Here is a 23,395-nt window from a genome sequence, read left to right as displayed (position 1 = left end):
ACTGTGGTAGTCTGTTGGATACCAGTCTGTTGCATATCAGTCTGTTGCATATCAGTCTGTTGCATATCAGTCTGTTGGATATCAGTCTGTTGGATATCAGTCTGTTGGATATCAGTCTCTTAGGTAGTATGTTGGATATCAGTCTGTTTGGTAGTATGTTGGATATCAGTCAGCTGGATATCAGTCTCTTAGGTAGTATGTTGGATATCAGTCAGCTGGATATCAGTCTCTTAGGTAGTATGTTGGATATCAGTCAGCTGGATATCAGTCTCTTAGGTAGTATGTTGGATATCAGTCAGCTGGATATCAGTCTCTTAGGTAGTATGTTGGATATCAGTCAGCTGGATATCAGTCTCTTAGGTAGTATGTTGGATATCAGTCAGCTGGATATCAGTCTCTTAGGTAGTATGTTGGATATCAGTCAGCTGGATATCAGTCTGTTTGGTAGTATGTTGGATATCAGTCAGCTGGATATCAGTCTGTTTGGTACTATGTTGGATATCAGTCAGCTGGATATCAGTCTGTTTGGTAGTATGTTGGATATCAGTCAGCTGGATATCAGTCTGTTTGGTAGTATGTTGGATATCAGTCAGCTGGATATCAGTCTGTTTGGTACTATGTTGGATATCAGTCAGCTGGATATCAGTCTGTTTGGTAGTATGTTGGATATCAGTCAGCTGGATATCAGTCTGTTTGGTACTATGTTGGATATCAGTCAGCTGGATATCAGTCTGTTTGGTAGTATGTTGGATATCAGTCAGCTGGATATCAGTCTCTTAGGTAGTATGTTGGATATCAGTCAGCTGGATATCAGTCTGTTTGGTAGTATGTTGGATATCAGTCAGCTGGATATCAGTCTGTTTGGTAGTATGTTGGATATCAGTCAGCTGGATATCAGTCTCTTAGGTAGTATGTTGGATATCAGTCAGCTGGATATCAGTCTGTTTGGTACTATGTTGGATATCAGTCAGCTGGATATCAGTCTGTTTGGTAGTATGTTGGATATCAGTCAGCTGGATATCAGTCTGTTTGGTAGTATGTTGGATATCAGTCAGCTGGATATCAGTCTGTTTGGTACTATGTTGGATATCAGTCAGCTGGATATCAGTCTGTTTGGTACTATGTTGGATATCAGTCAGCTGGATATCAGTCTGTTTGGTAGTATGTTGGATATCAGTCAGCTGGATATCAGTCTGTTTGGTACTATGTTGGATATCAGTCAGCTAGGTATCAGTCTGTTTGGTACTATGTTGGATATCAGTCTGTTGGATTTCAGTCTGTTGGACACCAGTAAGTATGGTCATCTGTTGGATATCAGTCAGTTGGATATCAGTCAGTTGGATATTAGTCAGTTGGATATTAGTCAGTTGGATATTAGTCAGTTGGATATTAGTCATTTGCATATTAGTCATTTGGAATCAGTCTGCTGGATATCAGTCTGCTAGGTAGTATGTTGGATATCAGTCAGCTGGATATCAGTCAGCTGGAAATCAGTCCGCTGGATATCAGTCTGCAGGATATCAGTCTGCTGCACATCAGTCTGCTGCATATCAGTCTGCTGCATATCAGTCTGCTGCATATCAGTCTGTTAGGTAGTATGTTAGATATCAGTCAGCTGGATATCAGTCAGCTGGATATCAGTCAGCTGGAAATCAGTCTGTTAGGTAGTATGTTGGATATCAATCAGCTGGATATCAGTCTGCAGGATATCAGTCTGTTGAATATCAGTCATTTTGGTGGTATGTTTTAGTACTGCCCCTGTATTACAGTCTGAAATGTCAAGCCAAGCCTTCCAAGACAGACTGCAGTATTGATTGACTGGTACTCAGTCCAATACTCACTCTTGCAGGATCTTGCTGTCTGTGGTCTGAGGGAAGCCAAAGTCCATGACCTCGTCCATCAGCTCATACACCGTCACAAAGTTGTCACGGATACTCTCCTCCTCCAGCTCCTTAAAGTACTCCTTAAACACCTACAGATGGGCACACAGACAGACAACTTAATACAATAGGATTGCATTCAATTGGTTGGATACAAGCAGTGTACTCCAGTAGGTACAGTTGAAGTCGGAAGTTTACATACACCTTAGCCAAATACATTTAAACTCAGTTTAAAGGATCACCACTTTATTTTAAGAATGTGAAATGTCAGAATAATAGTAGAGAGAACGATTTATTTAAGCTTTTGTGTCTTTCATCCTATTCCCAGTGGGTCAGAAGTTTACATTTGTGTCATTCTCAAAGCTTTTGCCAACGACTGTATATCAGTGAAGCACACACTCACCTCCACCATTTTGTAGAGGAAGGAGTAGACCAGGGCTGCATTGGCATTCTTCTTGGTCATTGCCACCACTGAAGAATAACTTAAGAATGTACTAAAACTGTTGAACAGAAAAGTAACGAGGCCACTGCTGTTTTAAAATATTTTTCACATGGAACTTTTACAACCACTGAGATGGTTGACTCATAAGATTATTTGTTCACAGCATTTCCCTCCAGTTCAGAATAACATGAGATGTACAGATAAATGACATGCAGTGAGGGTGTGAATTGTGTGATGAGTCAGAAGCAGAGACAGTCGTCCTGAGCATGGTAAGAGAGACAGAAGCTTGGTAACCAAGCAGTCATCCTCAGCATGGTAAGAGAGACAGAAGCTTGGTAACCAAGCAGTCGTCCTGAGCATGGTAAGAGAGACAGAAGCTTGGTAACCAAGCAGTCGTCCTGAGCATGGTAAGAGAGACAGAAGCCTGAGCATGGTAACCAAGCAGTCGTCCTGAGCATGGTAAGAGAGACAGAAGCTTGGTAACCAAGCAGTCGTCCTGAGCATGGTAAGAGAGACAGAAGCTTGGTAACCAAGCAGTCGTCCTGAGCATGGTAAGAGAGACAGAAGCTTGGTAACCAAGCAGTCGTCCTGAGCATGGTAAGAGAGACAGAAGCTTGGTAACCAAGCAGTCGTCCTGAGCATGGTAAGAGAGACAGAAGCTTGGTAACCAAGCAGTCATCCTCAGCATGGTAAGAGAGACAGAAGCTTGGTAACCAAGCAGTCGTCCTGAGCATGGTAAGAGAGACAGAAGCTTGGTAACCAAGACGGCCTGACTGAGCAGTAACAGGAATTCCTGTGGTCAGGATACAGTAGAGGTTTCTGTGTTTGATCCACAGGAAGTGGGCGGAGCCGTGTGTCACCAGTGGTGATGAGTCTGCGTCCTCCTCCATCCTCATCATAATGGGCATGAAGTGGTCGACCTCATTCATGTCCATGTTTCCCATGTAGTTACGACTGATCAACACCTACAGGGAAAACACATAACAGGGTGAAGATTTGTAAATAGGGTAAAGTGTTGCACACACATATAGTTATGGCATATCAACACCTGAAACCACACGACACAGAGAGGCATTGTAACACATTAATGAAATTCATTTTCAATTCAATTCGGTTCATCTTTATTTAGATAGGATAGTTCACTCGGCACTGTCGGCAGCAATTCTCACTGTTATCCAGGGAGTCCATAGAGGCAGTTATGCAACAGAAGAAATTCAAAAACATCAAACATGGAGCATATGCCCTTCCCCTTGTTGTGAAGGCTCAGCAGTAAGCTGTGGAAGATGTACAGTAAATGAAAGGAGCAACAGCCTCTGCTGGGAGGCCTCTGTTTAGAAACATAAAATAACTGACAACTAATCTGGGATCACAATGCCCAATGACAGCATTGTGTAAAAAAATATCCCTCTCTCACACACCACAAGATACACTGGAGTGACCGGAGGGAACTCTCACTCACACACTCGCACACACCCTTTCATTTCAACACCAATAACAAGATGAGTCAGCATTGAGAGTCGCTGGGCTGGAGCCCTCACACTCTGATAGATCAAAGCATATGCTTGAAGGATCTCACACACTGAAGCAGACCTGGGATAAACTAGTTTTAGCTATGCTTTTCTGGAGAAACAAAAGATGTGACCAGAACTATTTGAATACAGATCCCAAGAAACAACTTGTAAAAATAAAAAAATCCAATACAGACCTGAGAAAGCAACTACATGTTTAAACTATTTCAATACAGACCTAAGAAAGTAACGAAACTTAGCAAAAAAATAAAACGTCCCTTTTTCAGGACCCTGTCTTTCAAAGATAATTCGTAAAAAATCCAAATAACTTCACAGATCTTCATTGTAAAGGGTTTAACACTATGTCCCATGCTTGTTCAATGAACCATAAACAATTAATGAACATGCACCTGTGGAACGGTCGTTAAGACACTAACAGCTTACAGACGGTAGGCAATTAAGGTCACAGTAAAGAAAACTTAGGACACTAAAGAGGCCTTTCTACTGACTCTGAAAAACACCAAAAGAAAGATGCCCAGGGTCCCTGCTCATCTGCGTGAACGTGCCTTAGGCATGCTGCAAGGAGGCATGAGAACTGTAGATGTGGCCAGGGCAATAAATTGGAATGTCCGTACTGTGAGACGCCTAAGACAGCACTACAGGGAGACAGGACGGACAGCTGATCGTCCTCGCAGTGGCAGACCACGTGTAACAACACTTGCACAGGATCGGTACATCCGAACATCACACCTGCGGGACAGGTACAGAATGGCAACAACTGCCCGAGTTACACCAGGAAAGCACAATCCCTCCATCAGCGCTCAGACTGTCCACAATAGGCTGAGAGAGGCTGGACTGAGGGCTTGTAGGCTGTCGTAAGGCAGGTCCTCACCAGACATCACCGGCAACAACGTCCCCTTTGGGCACAAACCCACCACCGCTGGACCAGATAGGACTGGCAAAAAGTGCTCTTCACTGACGAGTCACGGTTTTGTCTCACCAGGGGTGATGGTCGGATTCACGTTTATCGTCGAAGGAATAAGCGCTACACCGAGGCCTGTACTCTGGAACGGGATCGATTTGGAGGTGGAGGGTACGTCATGGTCTGGGGCAGTGTGTCACAGCATCATCGGACTGAGATAGTTGTCATTGCAGGCAATCTCAACGCTGTGTGTTACAGGGAAGACATCCTCCTCCCTCATGTGGTAGCTTTCCTGCAGGCTCATCCTGACATGACCCTCCATCATTTGGGGCGGCAGGATAGCCTAATGGTTAGAGCGTTGGACTAACCGGAAGGTTAAAGCCCCGAGCTGACAAGGTACAAATCTGTCGTTCTGCCCCTGAACAGGCAGTTAACCCACTGTTCCTAGGCCGTCATTGAAAATAAGAATTTGTTCTTAACTGACTTGCCTAGTTAAATAAAGGTAAAATAAATAAAAAATATTTAAAAATCATGACAATGCCACCAGCCATACTGCTCATTCTGTGCGTGATTTCCTGCAAGACAAGAATGTCAGTGTTCTGCCATGGCCAGCGAAGAGCCCGGATCTCAATCCCATTGAGCCCGTCTGGGACCTGTTGGTTCGGAGGGTGAGGGCTAGGGCCATTCCCCCCAGAAATGTCTGGAAACTTGCAGGTGCCTTGGTGGAAGAGTGGGGTAACATCTCACAGCAAGAACAGGCAAATATGATGCAGTCCATGAGGAGGAGATGCACTGCAGTACTTAATGCAGCTGGTGGCCACACCAGATACTGACTGTTACTCTTGATTTTGACAAACCCTTTGTTCAGGGACACATTATTCCATTTCTGTTAGTCACATGTCTGTGGAACTTGTTCAGTTTATGTCTCAGTTGTTGAATCTTGTTATGTTCATACAAATATTTACACGTGTTAAGTTTGCTGAAAATAAACGCAGTTGACAGTGAGAGGACATTTTTTTTATAGAGTTTATACATTTAAACTATTTGAATACAGATCTGAGAAAGCAACAACTTGAAACAAATATGTGAATACAGATGTTAGGAAGTGACTACTTTTCAGAAACTATTGGATTGGTTGCCTTCCATTTTTAGCAGGGCTGTTTCTGGAACTGCATGTTGAAGATAGAAACAGAATGAATAGAGCACACACAATCTACTATACTATTCCAATCTATCTGAAAGTCATATTTGATCTACACAATACATTTCTATGTGAACATTTTGCTCCAGGTGTACATAATCAATTCAAACCAATTATATTTTTTACAAACAAGTTGTGATGCTCAACTACTGTATGAATCTTTCAACATGCCACTGGAAAGGTAGAAAAAGCTGCAATTCATTTTATGATACTTGAAAATACTGCAGATATTTTATATTTGAACAAATCCATTTGCAAATAGCAAGTTGGATGCTTAGCAAAAATAACTTCAAACCTCCTTGTCGATCTGAGGGTAAGTGTTCTTGTTTCAAACAAACACTATACAATCTATAAAGGGATAGTTTATATTCTGAATAAACCATTATTTTCCATCTACATTGGCTGTAGTTGATTTAAAGAAGGCAGTTTGGGGATATTTAGTTTCCTTTTGACACTTATTAGCTTTATTCTGTTACTGTTTTGAAGTTTCAAAAGTGTTCTACTTTAATGTTGAGGTGATTACATAACCTTCTTTAAATTCTGGGCTATATTAAGATTCATATCTAAGAGCCCTCCAAACCATGTGCTTATGATCATATATTTGAAATAACTCAACAGGTGTAGTTTTTGATTCTTCAAATATTTGGCAGCAATCAATACATATTTTGAGGGTTTTCAAATAACTTGCATATATTCAAATACCTTTTCAAATATTATATTTTTCTGTATTTGAATATCAAAGAAAATAGTTGCCTTTTTAGTTGACTTCCTTGAGTATTTGAAAAGTTTGGTATTTTCATATTAAATACAATGTTCTTCCCAGGTCTGCACTGAAGAGGGCCCTCTGTCACATAGGATACTCCTCACACAGTGAAAGGATGTGGACAGGCTCTTCCTCTTTCTTTAGCTATAAAAGGATGGTGGAATCCCAGACAGACCGACAGACAGTTCAAAGCTTGTTGCATTTAAAGAGGAGTCTTGACTCACATGCAAGGAAACACCAAAGCTACCTGACTGTTAAGAATGTAGAGGTAAATGTCAGTGTTCAACTAATACCATTTTGAGAATTAAAAAGAACATGTTTGGCTTCTGATTAAAATGTACAGTAAACTGCCATGAAGGTTCAAGGAAATGAAAAAGTATAAAATATTGTTCAAACCCATTGTCACTGTCCCTTCATCAACACCTCCCCTGTGTTAATCAAATGCATGTACCAGAACATGCCATGGCAAGTTCCTCATTCCATGTTTAAATCCCCAGACACTTTCTGCAGTTATCATGAACTAGCAAACCTCACTCCAGACACTTTCTGCAGTTATCATGAACTAGCAAACCTCACTCCAGACACTTTCTGCAGTTATCATGAACTAGCAAACCTCACTCCAGACACTTTCTGCAGTTATCATGAACTAGCAAACCTCACTCCAGACACTTTCTGCAGTTATCATGAACTAGCAAACCTCACTCCAGACACTTTCTGCAGTTATCATGAACTAGCAAACCTCACTCCAGACACCTTTTTGTTTTTCATTAAACCACTTTAATGGGGATTTGTTTGATCATTTCCTTTCAGATTTGATTTACTGTAACTAAGTACTGATGTTCTACTGCCAGTATCTGTTTAACTGCCAGTATCAAATGTCTGCCAGTGTTGACTTACGTGGTTAAAGTTTGACGTCACACTAATGTAGCTATGATTCTGTAGTCTTCCCATCTTCTCGGGCTGGTGTTTACAGATCATTCTCCCTGTTGCAACTTGTATTTAAACCAGATTGACTATATCTGTGACCTCTTTTATTCCCCTGAAAATCCCCTTTCCACAGTTTCTCTGAAACATTACATTTGTGTTATGCTAGCCTAGACTCCAGCCATTATAGGATGTTGGTCTGGTGGCGTGAGACTATTCTGCTAACTTTAAATGTGAACCTACAGACACACAGCAACTCTTAAGAGTCAGGCAGTGCCTCCTGCTACAGTGAAACAGATCTGAGAGACTGCTGCAGTGATGCTGTTACCATTTGAGATTGAACGAGAGACATGTCTGGGAAGCTGAAATCAAGCTTGGTTCACCTTCAGTCCCACTGTTGGCTGACAAACGGTAAAACACACTGACTGGCCGTAATGAGGGCCCTTAGGCCTGCTTCACACACACATCCCCTTAACTATAGGACAATTCTGCCAGGGGAAGATTGTTTGGTAACAGGATACTGGTCACTGTTAATGAGGCATTGTTTACAATCGATATGAACTACTGTCTGTATGCTCTTCAGAGGCTGACGGCACATCTCAATTAAGATAAACAGACTTGCGATCGCTTCGGGTCAGTCTCAAAGGGCACTTTTCTTATGTGACTCACTACTTCTGACCAGAGTCTACATAAGGAATAGGGTGCCGTTTGGGAAAACTAGCTCTGTCATTTGGCGGTAATAATCATGGAGTATCTATCAAGCTCCCAGAGGGTCTCCAAAAAACGTGCCTTTTACCTCTGAGAAGGACAGGGTTTGACAATCGAGCACACATGGCAACTCAATATTTAATCCTGAAAGATCTACAGTATCTATACATCGTGTAGTTTCACACATATTGAGACAGAAAATGTGCACTTTAAAAGTAGTGTACACGCATCCAGAATTGCAGGTGCAGGTACACAAAGTAAAGAATAGACACTGCACCCTGATGAATGCTCCCGCTGTTTAAATGTGCTCAATTAAAGAGCTGGTGGCCATTTAACTTTCAAGTGAAGTCAGAGTACAAAACAAAGCAGGCATTTATCAGCATAACAATATATTTCAAAGACAGAGATTTTGAAACATTCACTTGAACAGTACAGCATAAAGCTACATTCATAACATCTCTCTACTACAAACCAGTGTGTTGATACACTGCCTGTACACAGCCACTCTAGTCTCCAAGAGACAGACAACCAGTGTGTTGATACACTGCCTGTATACAGCCACTCTAGTCTCCAAGAGACAGACAACCAGTGTGTTGATACACTGCCTGTATACAGCCACTCTAGTCTCCAAGAGACAGACAACCAGTGTGTTGATACACTGCCTGTATACAGCCACTCTAGTCTCCAAGAGACAGACAACCAGTGTGTTGATACACTGCCTGTATACAGCCACTCTAGTCTCCAAGAGACAGACAACCAGTGTGTTGATACACTGCCTGTATACAGCCACTCTAGTCTCCAAGAGACAGACAACCAGTGTGTTGATACACTGCCTGTATACAGCCACTCTAGTCTCCAAGAGACAGACAACCAGTGTGTTGATACACTGCCTGTATACAGCCACTCTAGTCTCCAAGAGACAGACAACCAGTGTGTTGATACACTGCCTGTATACAGCCACTCTAGTCTCCAAGAGACAGACAACCAGTGTGTTGATACACTGCCTGTATACAGCCACTCTAGTCTCCAAGAGACAGACAACCAGTGTGTTGATACACTGCCTGTATACAGCCACTCTAGTCTCCAAGAGACAGACAACCAGTGTGTTGATACACTGCCTGTATACAGCCACTCTAGTCTCCAAGAGACAGACAACCAGTGTGTTGATACACTGCCTGTATACAGCCACTCTAGTCTCCAAGAGACAGACAACCAGTGTGTTGATACACTGCCTGTATACAGCCACTCTAGTCTCCAAGAGACAGACAACCAGTGTGTTGATACACTGCCTGTACACAGCCACTCTAGTCTCCAAGAGACAGACAACCAGTGTGTTGATACACTGCCTGTATACAGCCACTCTAGTCTCCAAGAGACAGACAACCAGTGTGTTGATACACTGCCTGTACACAGCCACTCTAGTCTCCAAGAGACAGACAACCAGTGTGTTGATACACTGCCTGTACACAGCCACTCTAGTCTCCAAGAGACAGACAACCAGTGTGTTGATACACTGCCTGTACACAGCCACTCTAGTCTCCAAGAGACAGACAAAACAATGAAACAGCTACATTGGAAGCATGTCTGTTTGCCCTCCAACCAGGGAGCAGCTGGGGCTTTCACTACAGCCCAGCCTGGGTCAGAGGTATTGGATTGCTCCCAGGGCAAGGAGAGAAAGGCTTTAATCAGCACTATCAGGGATGCAGGCAAGGGCCTATGAGATTGTAATCTTTCCCCCTGACACCTTCAGGCACTGGTGGGGCCTTTTGTCCTTTCTCTACAATATTATTAACATGACCATCCAAATAAGGAAAGTCAGGTTTGGTGTGATTAGACTATACTCTGAGGTGCGTTCAGTTCGCCTGAACGTTTGCTACGATATGGAATGGTTTGTACTGAATGACATGTTTCTCCAAAACATTCTTGTAAGTTTGAACAGACTTTGAGGTATGTTTTCTCCTATTTGGTGGGTGTGGCGCAGTGTGGCTTGAAGCAATGAGTGACTTATTTAAAGGGCAGTGGCCATGCTGACTGTGTCCAACAACCCAACCGTTTACGTTCAGTTGAACGTTCCAGAACATAAAAACGTACTGAACGCAGCCCTGCTGTCTGAGCTGGCTTGATTTGACCAGGTACTCCAGACTTTATTAATGGTTTGTTTCTATGCAAACAAATGAATGTAGGCTATTATTGCATGTTAATGATATATATGTTAGTAAATTACACAGTTAGCAACTTTGTAAACATTCTGTAAATCTAATAAGAAATATGAGCACAGAACAAGAGAAGAGGTTGCCTGACCAGTCTGTCAGGTAAAGCCTAATATTGAATAGGCATGGTGCACTTTGGTGTTGCAGAACAAGTTTGACCAGGAATGTTTCTATTCACAACACCGGAGCCATATTCATTAGGTCTTCCAAACGAAACGAGGAGGTTACCTACCGGAATTTGTCCAACTGAAACGTTTTGCAACAGATTTGGCGTAATGAATACACCTCAGCAATGTCTTCACTACGAACCAAACAGATCCAAACGGAACGAAACGGGGAGGGACCTACCTACATTTGTCCAATAGAAACTCACATTTTCGGACTACTGACTGCACTGCTGCTACACTGTAACCTGCCCGACAACAGTCCATCGTCTTCTGTGAATGGTTGTATGTGAATGCGCTATAATTTGACAATAAATTATTTCCAATTTTAGAAGAGGCACATATAAACCATCTGGGGTTCAGAGATCCTTGGAGTAGATTGCTATTTCTCTGGCAACAAACGTGAAATATATAATTGATCCGATCACAAATCGGAATGCCTATGTGGTCAATGCCTACTGTGGTATGAGGGCAGGTTTCCCAGGTGTATTCGACAAAAGCAAGGTCGCGAAAAAATGTTTCTAAAGATCAACTGGGTTTGAAATGGGGTGGATTTTGGTCATTGAACAAAAATATAAAAGTGTCAAGTGTTGGTTGCATGTTTCATGAGCTGAAATAAAATATCCCAGAAATTGTCCACACACACAAAAAGCTTATTTCTCTGAAAGTTTGTGCACAGATTTGTTTACATCCCTGTTAGTGAGCGTTTCTCCTTCTCCATGATAATCCATCCACCTGACAGTTGTGGCATATCAAGAGGCTTACTAAGCATGGTCATTACGTAAGTGCACCTTGTGCTGGGGACAATAAAGGGCAACTCTCAAATCTGCAGTTTTGTCACACAGCACAATTCCACAGATGTCTCAAGTTTTGAGGGTGCGTACAATTGGCATGCTGACTGCAGGAATATGCCAGAGAATTGAATGTTAATTTCCCTACCATAAAGTTGTTTTAGAGAATTTGGCAGTATGTCTAACTGGCCTCACACTGCAGACCATCCCAGGACCTCCACATCTGTCTTCTTCACCTGCGGGATCGTTTGAGACCAGCCACCCAGACAGCTAATGAAACTGGGTTTCCACAACCAAAGAATTTCTGCACAAATGGTCAGAAACCTTCTCTGGGAAGCTCGTCTGCATGCTCATCGTCCTCACTAAGGACTTGACCTGACTGCATTTTGGAGTCGTAACCAACTGCTGTGGGTAAACAGTCACCGTCGATGGCCACTGACTCGCTGTAGAAGTGTACTTTTCACGGATTAATCACAGTTTCAACTGTACCAGGCAGACGGCAGCTAGTGTTTATGTCGTCGTGTGGGTGAGCGGTTTGCTGATGTCAACATTGTGAACAGAGAGCCCCATGGTGGTGGTGGGGTTATGGTATGGGCAGGCATAAGCTACAGACAACGGACACAATTGCATTTTATCTATGGCAATTTAAATGCACAGAGAAGCCGTGATGAAATCCTGAGGCCCATTGTCGTGCCATTCATTCGCCGCCATCACATCATGTTTCAGCACAGCCCCATGTCGCAAGGTTCTGTACACAATTCCTGGAAGCTGAAAATGAAATGTCCCAGTTCTTCCATGGCCTGCATTCTCACCAGACATGTCACCTATTGAGCATGTTTGGGATGCTCTGGATTGACGTGTACAATGACATGTACGACATCGTGTTCCAGTTCCCACCAATATCCAGCAACTTCGCACAGCCATTGAAGAGAAGTGGGACAACATTCCACAGGCCACAATCAACAGCCTGATCAACTCTATGCAAAGGAGACGAGTCACGCTGCATGAGGCAAATAGTGGTCACACCAGACACTGACTGGTTTTCTGATCCACACCCCTACTTTTTTTTAAAAGGCATCTGTGACCTACAGATGCATATCTGTATTCCCAGTCATGTGAAATCCATAGATTAGGGTCTAATTCATTTATTTCAATTGACTGATTTCATTGTATGAATTGTAACTCAGTAAAATATTTGAAATGGTTGCATGTTGTGTTTATATGTTTGTTTAGTATATAAGCTCCACTCCACATTTAATTCTACATTTCTACTGCTTGCTAAATATTTGGTTTAAACAAAAAACATGAATTTGCAGGATAAGGATTGGCCTGACTTTCAAGAATGCCTGAATTCCTATGCCTCAATTTCCTGGTTGGTTGGCAAGTTTCACCATCCAATTATTTCAGATCAAAAAGAGTGCAACTTTCACCATGGTCCATTATTGTATTCTATCCATTCTGGCTTTCGCGAATGGATAGACATTAAACGGATAGGGAGGGCATGCAGGCTGTCGCCCATGTATTAATGCGCAATTTGCCTAAATGTGTTAATCAAAACACATCAACCACTGCATTTTTTGTCGATTTCTTTTTTTAGGTGTGACGTCATTGCGTCCAGCTGTTTTCATCGACACAAGATAGTTCAATGGAAACACCTTCGCAGACAATTGTAGAATCTATTTTCTATGCGAACTTTCATAAATGTCGACAACGAAAAAAACACTGCACAAGCTATTGGAAACATAGCTAGTGACGAATTCTGAGAAACAAATACATTTAGTTGTAAATATGAAACGATAAACAAATATGTAATTTTACAATAGCCTGCCCTACCGCTCTTTTATTTCCTTATGTCCGCTTTTAGGCTTGGATTTCTGCGCTACACTGGCAGATGCAGGCGCTGTTGATCGATGCGAACTAGTCTTCCTTAAAACCGCAACAGCAACGCAAGACTAATCGATGTCAAACTATAAACTTATCCGCCAGTGCCACCGTAGACAGTCAAGTCTCAACTTACCTTTCCTTTAAGGTCCAGGATGAATATAGCAGACGCCGACATCCTAATAAACTAATAGCACAAAAAATATAAATATTTGACGTTGAATATCCCTTACAACATTTCATTCAGTGCATCTCCCATCTCACGCGCTGTTGTCTAATGCACGCCACTGCTCTTTCCGGGTAGTATTTCGTCGTCAGACCTGTCAAGCAGCTTTCAACGCAACAGAGCATGCAAAACCAATCCTACATCAATTATTAGGTCTACATATGGTATCGATTCTCTTCTATTCTGCTTAAGTTATGCATAGGCTACTATCAGGCGTGTTTGTCTATTGTACTATATAAAGCATTACATTATCATAGATCGACGCATATGCCTAACTGTTTCAAGATAATTGTATGTATTTTTCTACAGAAATAAAAACAGATGCGCTATTGAATTTGAAAACGTTTTATTTTATCTACAAATGTAAAAAAAAATGGAGTGCAGGCACACCCAAATAACATCAAATGCATTGGTAAAACTTTAAAAAATCGAACTCAAAAACAAATTGATTGATTGATTATTTGACCCACTTTAAATAATAATTTTCGAACAAATTTCTATCAAAGTCTGTACCAACAGTCAGTCCAATTTTGAAATCCATTGAAAGACACCGGCAAAGGTGCCCTATTGCGGAGCTAAATTGAGTTATTGCTATTATCAGTTTTGTATTCATCTGTCTCTGGACTGTTTTTTCCCTCTAAAGATGATGGAAATGGACATGCTTATGTTTAATATCTGCATTGGCCCCAATCAGTGTCCAAATAGACTAGTGACCTCTCTCTCTCTCTCTTCCCTCTCTCATTCTCTCCCCTCTCTTTCCACCTTCTCCCTTTCTTCCTAGCCAATGGTAAAGTCCATCCCATCCTCTTCCTCATCTTCCTCCACTTCAAGTGCCCTCTTAGCCCTCTCCCTCTCGCTGGCTTGTATGTAGTTATCCTCTATGAAGCCATCATCATCTTCCTCATCCTCTATCTCAATCTCTCCCTGGGGGACAGCAGCAGGGTGGGGGCTCTGTGCCTGTTCCCCATGGTTGTACATAGAGAAGCCCACCTCCAGACTGTTGGGGTCACACTGGCTGGCTGTGTCCTGCTCGGTCAGACGGGTGTGGCGATAGCTGGCTAGGTAGCGACGGACCAGCTGGCATTTGGCCAGGCTGGCGATGAGGATGGAGAGGGAGATTGCCGTCACAAGGACTGCCACCAAATATTGCCAACTGTGGGAGGGGCGGCTCTGACCAGGCGACTCTGTGCCTGTTAGGCAAGAGGGGAATAGGTTTTACTGTTCAAATCATTATTATGAATTACATCACAGCTATAACAACCAAGACCGCTTGAGTAAGCATCAAATAATTATCTGACAGCTGATAATGATATGATATGACTTAACTACATATAAATGAGATGATATGAGGCAGAAGTAAGTTGTTATGAGATCCTTACCATTAGCTGTAGTCATTGTGTTTGTTGGAGTTGTGGTGGGATGTTCACGGTCATTTGCCAACAGTTTTCTATGAGATGGTCTTCTGATTCCTGTCGACAAATCATCAGAGCCACGCTCAAGCTCTTGGTTCCCATGGAAATCCAGGAAGGATATAGTTACTATATCTTGAGTGGAGACAGACAGGGGGACTTGCAGTCTGTTGTGCCCCAAAAACAGCTTCCCTAACCTGGGTAAACCCTGCAGAGCTCCAGCCTCTATGGAAGTCAATTGGCAGCCACTGAGGTCTAGTGTATGCAGGGAGGGGAGGCTGCAGAGGTTGTCTTTCCCCAGCAGAGGGAGGTAGTTGCCTGAGAGATTGAGGGTAACCAGCTGATCCAACCTCTGTAGTTGTCTGAGATGTTGAGGGTTAGTAAGGTTCAGGTGGTTCTGGGAGAGGTCCAGTGTGGTTGCATTGTCCCATATCTCTGTTGGAATATGGGCCAGTTTCCTCCAACTGCAGTTAAATGAAGCCTTGGGGAAGAGATGGACAAGATTGGTCAAGCCAACCCTTCCCATGTTGTGGTTGCAATTTAGCAAGAATCAAGAAGTGTAAAATTAACTTTATGATTTTTGGAAGTTTCTCCCTAAAGCCATTATATGGGTGAATAAAAACATGTGGTGCTAATGAATTAATTAGGAGTCTTTGCAACCGTCTGGTGCTGATAAATAAATATTCCATGTAACTTTAAAACGAAAGATAAAGAAAAAACATCTAATATATAACAAATAAAGTTGTGAACAACAAATCATTCGCTCAAAGAGAGCCCCAATCTTGACATAATTCTTATGTTGATATCCTGTAACGAATCAGACTTCACTCCCAGATGTAACATTATCTTATGATCAACAACAGGGAAACTGTCTCAAACAGGAAATTCCCCGTAGTGTTTTCCTCACGTGACTGCTTGGAACAGAACAATGGCAAGAAAAAGAGGAGAAGAAAAAGAGGAGAAGAAGAAAGCTGTGTGTCTTTCTTACCGTGCCAGTATTGACAGTACACGGGCCAACAGTGCGACTCTGAAGCATGCTCCCGCTAACTGTTCCCCAGAAACACAAAACCACACACAGGCCGTGGCCCCAGGACCCCATGGTTCCCCCGCTTCCTGTAGGAATCACAGATGGACAGACAAAGACTAAGTATTAATCAGACTGACAAATGAGTCACAACTAAGTATTAATCAGACTGACAAATTAGTCACAACTAAGTATTAATCAGACTGACAAATGAGTCACAACTAAGTATTAATCAGACTGACACAACTAAAACTGCATTGAAAAATAATAAACAGATAACTAGAACTGAATTGAGAAATAATAACCAGAATTGCATTGAGAAATAATAACCAGAACTGAATTGAGAAATAATAACCAGAACTGAATTGAGAAATAATAACCAGAACTGCATTGAGAAATAATAACTAGAACTGAATTGAGAAATAATAACCAGAACTGAATTGAGAAATAATAACCAGAATTGAATTGAGAAATAATAACCAGAACTGAATTGAGAAATAATAACCAGAATTGCATTGAGAAATAATAACTAGATAACTAGAACTGCATTGAGACAAGTGTTTTAATTCATACTTTATCCTCTGGGAATTCATTCTACATCTTGTTTTATATGTTTATAAACCCAAATAAATTCAATTTTATTCACTGTGCCCAGACTCATAGGGCCTGTGACCTTACTGACATAGGCCCCTAACAAGTTATGTGACCTGCCCAGGAAAAATGGCTGGCCCTAAAATACACCAGAATCGTGTTGAAATATAAACAGTTTTTTGATATAACTAAAACCAGTGACCTCTTATACTCTTCTGGAAGCAAATGTGCTACATTTACATTTGTTTGCAGGCAGTGTTGACTCATTATGTTATATACAGATCCACAGACTCATTGCACATTCTGAAGATTGTCTATTGGCATGTTCTCAAAAAGACAAGAGTACCAGTTTAGTGTTCCCACATGTTTTGTGCAGGGGTGTGTACACATTTTCTATGCAGGGGTGTGTACACATTTTCTATGCAGGGGTGTGTACACATTTTCTATGCAGGGGTGTGTACACATTTTCTATGCAGGGGTGTGTACACATTTTCTATGCAGGGGTGTGTACACATTTTCTATGCAGGGGTGTGTACACATTTTCTATGCAGGGGTGTGTACACATTTTATATACAATAAAAAGTAGATTTAAAGCATTTAGTTACAGACTGAAGAGCTCTTTCACACACTTTAACAATAGATTTTGTTCTGCAGATTGCTTTTATGTTGTTCTTCTCACATCTGTGACTGTGTATCTTTCTTTTCTCTTTGTTTTTTAATCTGATCCCGGCCTGTTTGTAGAGTCCTCTTGGCACCAAAGAGATTTTTCACAGAGGGGGCCTACTGGCTGGTCGCTCTGCCATTAGGCTTCTTCGCCTCTCCTCCTTCTGCTATTAAGCTCAGCACGGTTGGCTGTAAAGACCCGAGTGGGGATCTCTTAATCTCTTCCTGTCCTCGCACAGTAAAGGCACAACAACACCACGCCTGGGAGCTATGGGAAGCCCAGGAGCCCACAAGAGACTATGTGTGTAGTAGCCCACTGGACACAGACGTCAGTACAAAGTCTTGTTTTAATTTACATTTGGTTGAGTTGTCAACAAACGTGAATTCAACATAAAATCAACAAAACATTTCACAATGTCATTGGATTTAGGTTAAAAACACTAAATTCTCTTATGTTGATGACTTTTTCAAATCCAATCAGTTTTCCATCACATTGTCATCACATTGATTGTCATCACATTGTCATCACATTGATTCAACCAGTTTTTTGCCCTGTGTGTGTGTGTGTGTGTGTGTGTGTGTGTGTGTGTGTGTGTGTGTGTGTGTGTGTGTGTGTGTGTGTGTGTGTGTGTGTGTGTGTGTGTGTGTGTGTGTGTGTGTGTGTGTGTGTGTGTGTGTGTGTGTGTGTGTGTGTGTGTGTGTGTGTGTGTGTGTGTGTGCATCTGCATGAGTGTGTGTACTTTATGTTTAAGGGTACACTTTGAAAGGGGCTTCTTGACCAGCCCTCCACACATTCCCGTCCTTGCAGCCCAATGCCACATAATGGGTTGCCGGGTCCTGTCCCGCTTTTCCCTCTCCTTCCCCACTCCTCGTTCTCCTCTCTGGATACGGAAGTGACACACAAAGCAGTCCTTCATCTGACCTCCTGGTGACACCCTGTGGTGCCGGTGAGGTGAGCAAGCCTTCTTCCCCCTCCTCAGTCCTCATCCATGGTTCAAGATAGATATCTTTGCCATTGGTTTCATCAAATATTTTGCACGGGAGCTAAGTGATGCCATTGATTGTCAAGAATAAAGGATATGGTTTTGAAAACAGCTGGCAGAGATGGAGGTTGTTTGAGGAAGATGTTTTAGACACATGCAATGGGTACCTGCTACTCGGGATAGGGTGGAAAACACAAGAATATTTTTTCTAAGTTGCTCTTTACTTTCAAACCCTCTAGAGTCGATGTCCGTGCCTCCCGTGGAAATCTAATTATCATCATTTTAAAAACCATAAACATCAGTCAGTTTGAGCTAGAGATATCTGATTTGTTGCATTTGATGCGTCTCAATCCAGCACATCTGTTGATGTGACAGAGTTAGAACGGCGTTTGTCAGGCCTTCAGACATCCCGAAAATGGGTCTTCTCATAAAATCGTCTGTAGCGTCCGAACGGTGGGGACTACAAACTAGTATGACCACTCTATGGGAAGATGAGAGTCTCACCACCATGATGGGGAAGTCTTTACTGAAGTCGGTAGAGCCCATCTGACGACTTCTGTCTGTAGCTTCTGAACGGTTTGGGCTACACACCCTCTGTGGAAAGGCGAGACTCTCGCAAAAATGTACAGTTGAAGTCGGAAGCTTAAATACACCTTAGCCAAATACATTTAAACTCAGTTCTTCACAATTCCTGACATTTAATCCTAGTAAAAATTCCAGGTCTTGGGTCAGTTAGGATCACCACTTTATTTTAAGAATGTGATATGTCAGAACAATAGTAGAGAGATGATTTATTTCAGATTTGATTTCCTTCATCACATTCCCAGTGGGTCAGAAGTTTACATACACTCAATTAGTATTTAAATTGTTTAACTTGTGTCAAACGTTTCGGTAGCCTTCCACAAGCTTCCTACAATAAGTTGGGTGAATTTTGGCCCATTCCACATGACAGAGCTGGTGTAACTGAGTCAGGTTTGTAGGCCTCTTTGCCCGCACATGCTTTTTCAGTTCTGCCCACACATTTGCTATAGGATTGAGGTCATGGCTTAGCGATGGAAACTCCAATTCCTTGACTTTGTTGTCCTTAAGCCATTTTGCCACAACTTTGGAAGTATGCTTGGGGTCATTGTCCATTTGGAAGACCTATTTGTGACCAAGCTTTAACTTCCTGACTGATGTCAGTCCCTCCTGCAGCAAAGCACCCCCACAACATGATGCTGCCACCCCTGTGCTTCATGGTTGGGATGGTGTTCTTTGGCTTTCAAGCCTCCCCCTTTTTCCTCCAAACATAACGATGGTCATTATGGCCAAACAGTTATATTTTTGTTTCATCAGACCAGAGGACATTTCTCCAAAAAGTACGATCTTGCCTGTTCTGCACTCGCCATATTAGCTTCACGGTTCGTTTTGTTGTTTTGTTAGTTTTGTTCAGTGTTCGTTCTTTCATTAAATAAGTATGTACGCTTACCACGCTGCGCCTTGGTCTCCTCCATAAGACGACCGTGACACAATTAGCCTATCAGAAGCTTGAAAAGCCATGACATAATTTTCTGGAATTTTCCAGGCTGTTTAACTGCTTCTTAACACAGCGCCATCCAACCCGGAAGCCAGCCGCACCAACGTGTCGGAGGAAACACTGTGCACCTGGCGACCTGGTTAGCGTGCACTACGCCAGGCCCACCACAGGAGTCACTAGTGCGCGATGAGACAATGATATCCCTACCGGCCAAGCTTTCCCTAACCCGGACGACGCTAGGCCAATTGTGTGTCGCCCCACGGACCTCCCGGTCTCGGCCGGCTGCGACAGAGCCTGGGCGCGAACCCAGATGCGTGCCCGAGACCACTGCGCCACCCGGGAGGCTTCCAATCTTTTTAAAGGCACTGTCAACTTAGTGTATGTAAACTTCTGACCCACTGGAATTGTGAGTGAATTATAAGTGAATTATAAGTGAAATAATCTGTCTGTAAACAATTGTTGAAAAAATTACTTGTCATGCACGAAGTAGATGTCCTAACCGTCTTACCAAAACTATAGTTTGTTAACAAGAAATTAAAAACAAGTTTTAATGACTCCAACCTAAGTGTATGTAAACTTCCGACTTCAACTGTAGATGTTAGTTATTTTGCTCTTGTACGCCTCACAAGACTCCGCTGAAGGTACCCCGGTACCAGTTGAAAAAACTAATGGAAGTACACCTATGTACACAAAGTATGTGGACACTCTTTCAAATTAGTGGATTCTGCAATTTCAGCCCCACCCGTTGCTGACAGGTGTATAAAATTGAGCACACAGCCATGCAATCTCCATAGACAAACACTGGCAGTATATTGTCCCATACTAAAGAGCTCAGGGACTTTCAACGTGGCACTGTCATAGGATGCCACCTTACCAATGAGTCAGTTCATCAAATTTCTGCCCTGCTTGAGCCTCCCATGTCAACTGTAAGTGCTGTTACTGTGGAGTGGAAACGTCTAGGAACAACAACGGCTCTGCCGCGAAGTGGTAGGCCACACAGCTCACAGAACGGGACCTCTGAGTGCTGAAGCGCGTAGCACGTAAAAACTGTTTGTCCTCGGTTGCAACACTCACTACTGAGTTTCAAACTGTCTCTGAAAGCAATGTCAGCACAAGAGCTGTTCTTCGGGAGCTTCATGAAATGTGTTAATCATGGCCGAGTAGCCGGACACATGCCTACGATCACCATGTGCAATGCCAAGGGTCGGCTGGAGTGGTGTAAATCTTGTCGCCATTGGACTCTGGAGCAGTGGAAACGGGTTCTCTGGAGTGATGAATCACGCTTCACCATTCCCCAATGTGTAGTGTCTACTGTAAAGTTTGGTGGAAGAAGAATAATGGTCTGGGGCTGTTTTCATGGTTGGTGCTAGGCTCCTTAGTTCAAGTGAAGGTAAATCTTATCGCTAATGCATACAATGACATTCTATACGATTCTGTGCTTCCAACTTTGTGGCAATAGTTTGGGGAAGGTCCTTTCCTGTTTCAGCATGACAATGCCCTTGTGCACAAAGCGAGGTCCATACTTAAATGGTTTATCGAGATTGGTGTGGAAGAACTTGACTGGCCAGCACAGAGCCCTGACCTCAACCCCATCAAACACATTTGGGATGAATTGGAACACTGACTGCGAGCCAGGCCTAATCGCCCAACATCAGTGCACAACCTTACTAATGCTCTTGTGGCTGAATGGAAGCAAGTCCCAGCAGCAATGTCCCAACATCTAGTGAAAAGCTGTTATAGCAGCAACTCCATATTTATACCCATGATTTTGGAATTAAATGTTCGACGAGCAGGTGTCCACATACTTTGGGCCATGTAGTGTATATGTGGAGACTGTTTCATGACGAAAAATAAGGGGTTAAAATGCATGTACAAATGTAATAAAATGTTTCTGAGAGATATAGGACCGATACTTCAGAACAAACTTCCTTTAGATTCTTTGGGGGACTATCTGTTTTTCCATGTGGTGAATGTGTTATTCAATTTGTTTGTATGGGCTAATACCAGTAAGGCCAAATTAACATTTTCATCACATAATGTTTTAATTTGATTTGTTTATACTTCAAGGGGTCTTCAAATTCAAAATCAAATAGCTAATGATCCCTGGTGTGACCTTCTTAAAACAATTCCATATAGCTTAGTAGAACCCTCCACCGGCTTAGACTGTTGTGGGTTAATGAGTTTCACATCTGCAACTCTGTTAATCCCACAGCAAGTCATAAACAAAGCAACTGGCAATAGGCACAATCCTTTCTAACATTTGTTTAAAAGCCTACACAGTGTCAGCAATAGAGCCAAGCAACTTCTAGAAACAAATACACCAGAAACTAATATCTTCAGCTTTAGAGGTCAGTGGGATCAAAGAGTAATGCATTGGACAGACCTTTAGCTTAATGCGTCTCCTTGTTAATGTAACTAGACTTCACCACATCATCCTCCCCAAATGAACAATGTTTTACATTATTATCAAGACGTTGGCTGTCAAAGGTTTAGCCTTATTTGATCAAAACAGCGAATGTTGGGTAACAACACGTGGGCACGACTGCCTGGCTGAGCAACATGCATCCTTATATCCATTTCTCTCTCATTCATCCACTTTCATGGTATTATATCTCGTAAATAGCCATCAAAACATAATTATTGATATACTGTAGTTGAGATTGATCAAAAGGTTGTTTGCATTTGGTTATTATACTAGTATGTCATAGAAATATACCAACATACTGTATTACCATAACCACAGTACTAAATGATCAATAAGAGAATCGGGAGGTCATATGATCTCAGTGTTGACAAATGGAAACAGCCCAAAAGGTTAACATTTAGAGAAAGTCCGCTCATCAGAAGTGTCCTACCTGGTCAGCCTGGTCTGTATGTACCTGAAACCCAGGTAACAATATGTCCTCTTCCTTAAAGCTCACATTAATGCAGCATTGTCACTGTAAGTTTGTATTACGCCTTTTCTATAAAATGGAGGCATGTTGTGCAAAGGTTGAAAGGGGTGTGTTCACCTCAATCGTGTTCTGAAGGACTTGAGTTAATGAGTAACTTTGTAACTACATAGGTGTGCTCGCCTCTCCCTCCTACTTTCCCTTTATCCAATGGTACTACACCAGACCTGATCAGAGTCGATAGTCAATTCAATAACAACGTGGTTGCTATAAAATTACATGCTTTGTCCTCCCATATGTCAGAATGTTTATACACAATAGTAGTCAGTATCACACAGAACACTGTTCCTGTTATCTGGGTTCACAGCTGAGAACCCATGTTATTTACACGTCAATACACATTCACATTTACACATTACATAAGCTTACTTTTACACAAACATAGTCTATCCACAGTCAGGATATGATATAGCACAGACGCTACTGCACATTTAATAAAGCGCACCCCACAGACACATTTTGCTTTGTTCTTCTAAAACCACCCTATCTCTCAAAACGTCTGGATCTGAGAGAGGGAAACAGACAAGATACATGTGAAGTGTTTTTTGTTTACTTAAGATGTTCGGGCCTTGAGGGAGAGAGAGCGGCCTTCTGCAACCCTGGAAGGAAAAGAGGGGGATCCAGAAAACAATAGGGCC

General features: G+C 42.3%; 2 protein-coding genes across 2 annotated transcripts in view; both read right to left on the bottom strand.

Annotated features, from left to right (window-relative positions):
• LOC123997971 (AP-1 complex subunit mu-1-like) overlaps positions 1-13,681 on the bottom strand; it is a 35,381-nt gene extending 21,700 nt beyond the window's left edge. The window contains exons 1-4 of the mRNA XM_046302729.1: positions 13,531-13,681; positions 3,131-3,287; positions 2,284-2,351; positions 1,842-1,972 (exon numbers count right to left, since the gene is read on the bottom strand). Of these exons, the coding sequence (XP_046158685.1) occupies positions 1,842-1,972; positions 2,284-2,351; positions 3,131-3,287; positions 13,531-13,572 (398 nt within the window). The 5' untranslated portion in view covers positions 13,573-13,681. The remainder of the gene's footprint in view (positions 1-1,841; positions 1,973-2,283; positions 2,352-3,130; positions 3,288-13,530) is intronic.
• Positions 13,682-13,949: 268 nt separating this feature from the next.
• lg15h1orf210 (linkage group 15 C1orf210 homolog) lies at positions 13,950-22,797 on the bottom strand. Its single transcript, XM_046299737.1, has 4 exons — positions 22,662-22,797; positions 16,018-16,142; positions 15,000-15,510; positions 13,950-14,810 (listed from the first exon to the last, which is right to left on the bottom strand). Exons 2-4 carry the CDS (start codon positions 16,126-16,128, stop codon positions 14,398-14,400), a joined length of 1,035 nt encoding a protein of 344 aa, XP_046155693.1. The 5' UTR covers positions 16,129-16,142; positions 22,662-22,797; the 3' UTR covers positions 13,950-14,397.
• Positions 22,798-23,395: the final 598 nt, after the last annotated feature.

This window comes from Oncorhynchus gorbuscha, linkage group LG15 (genome assembly GCF_021184085.1).
Source record: "Oncorhynchus gorbuscha isolate QuinsamMale2020 ecotype Even-year linkage group LG15, OgorEven_v1.0, whole genome shotgun sequence".
Lineage (NCBI taxonomy): Eukaryota > Metazoa > Chordata > Actinopteri > Salmoniformes > Salmonidae > Oncorhynchus > Oncorhynchus gorbuscha.
This window is presented reverse-complemented; position numbering and strand designations above follow the sequence as displayed.

Bases quoted from the DNA above. Each gene is read 5' to 3' on its own strand.
- lg15h1orf210 (XM_046299737.1), bottom strand. From the start codon at position 16,128: ATGGGGTCCTGGGGCCACGGCCTGTGTGTGGTTTTGTGTTTCTGGGGA. The intron at 15,511-16,017 runs GTAAGAAAGACA...CTCTTCCCCAAG, and splicing joins GTACTGTCAATACTGGCACG to GCTTCATTTAACTGCAGTTG. The intron at 14,811-14,999 runs GTAAGGATCTCA...CTTGCCTAACAG, and splicing joins CACAATGACTACAGCTAATG to GCACAGAGTCGCCTGGTCAG.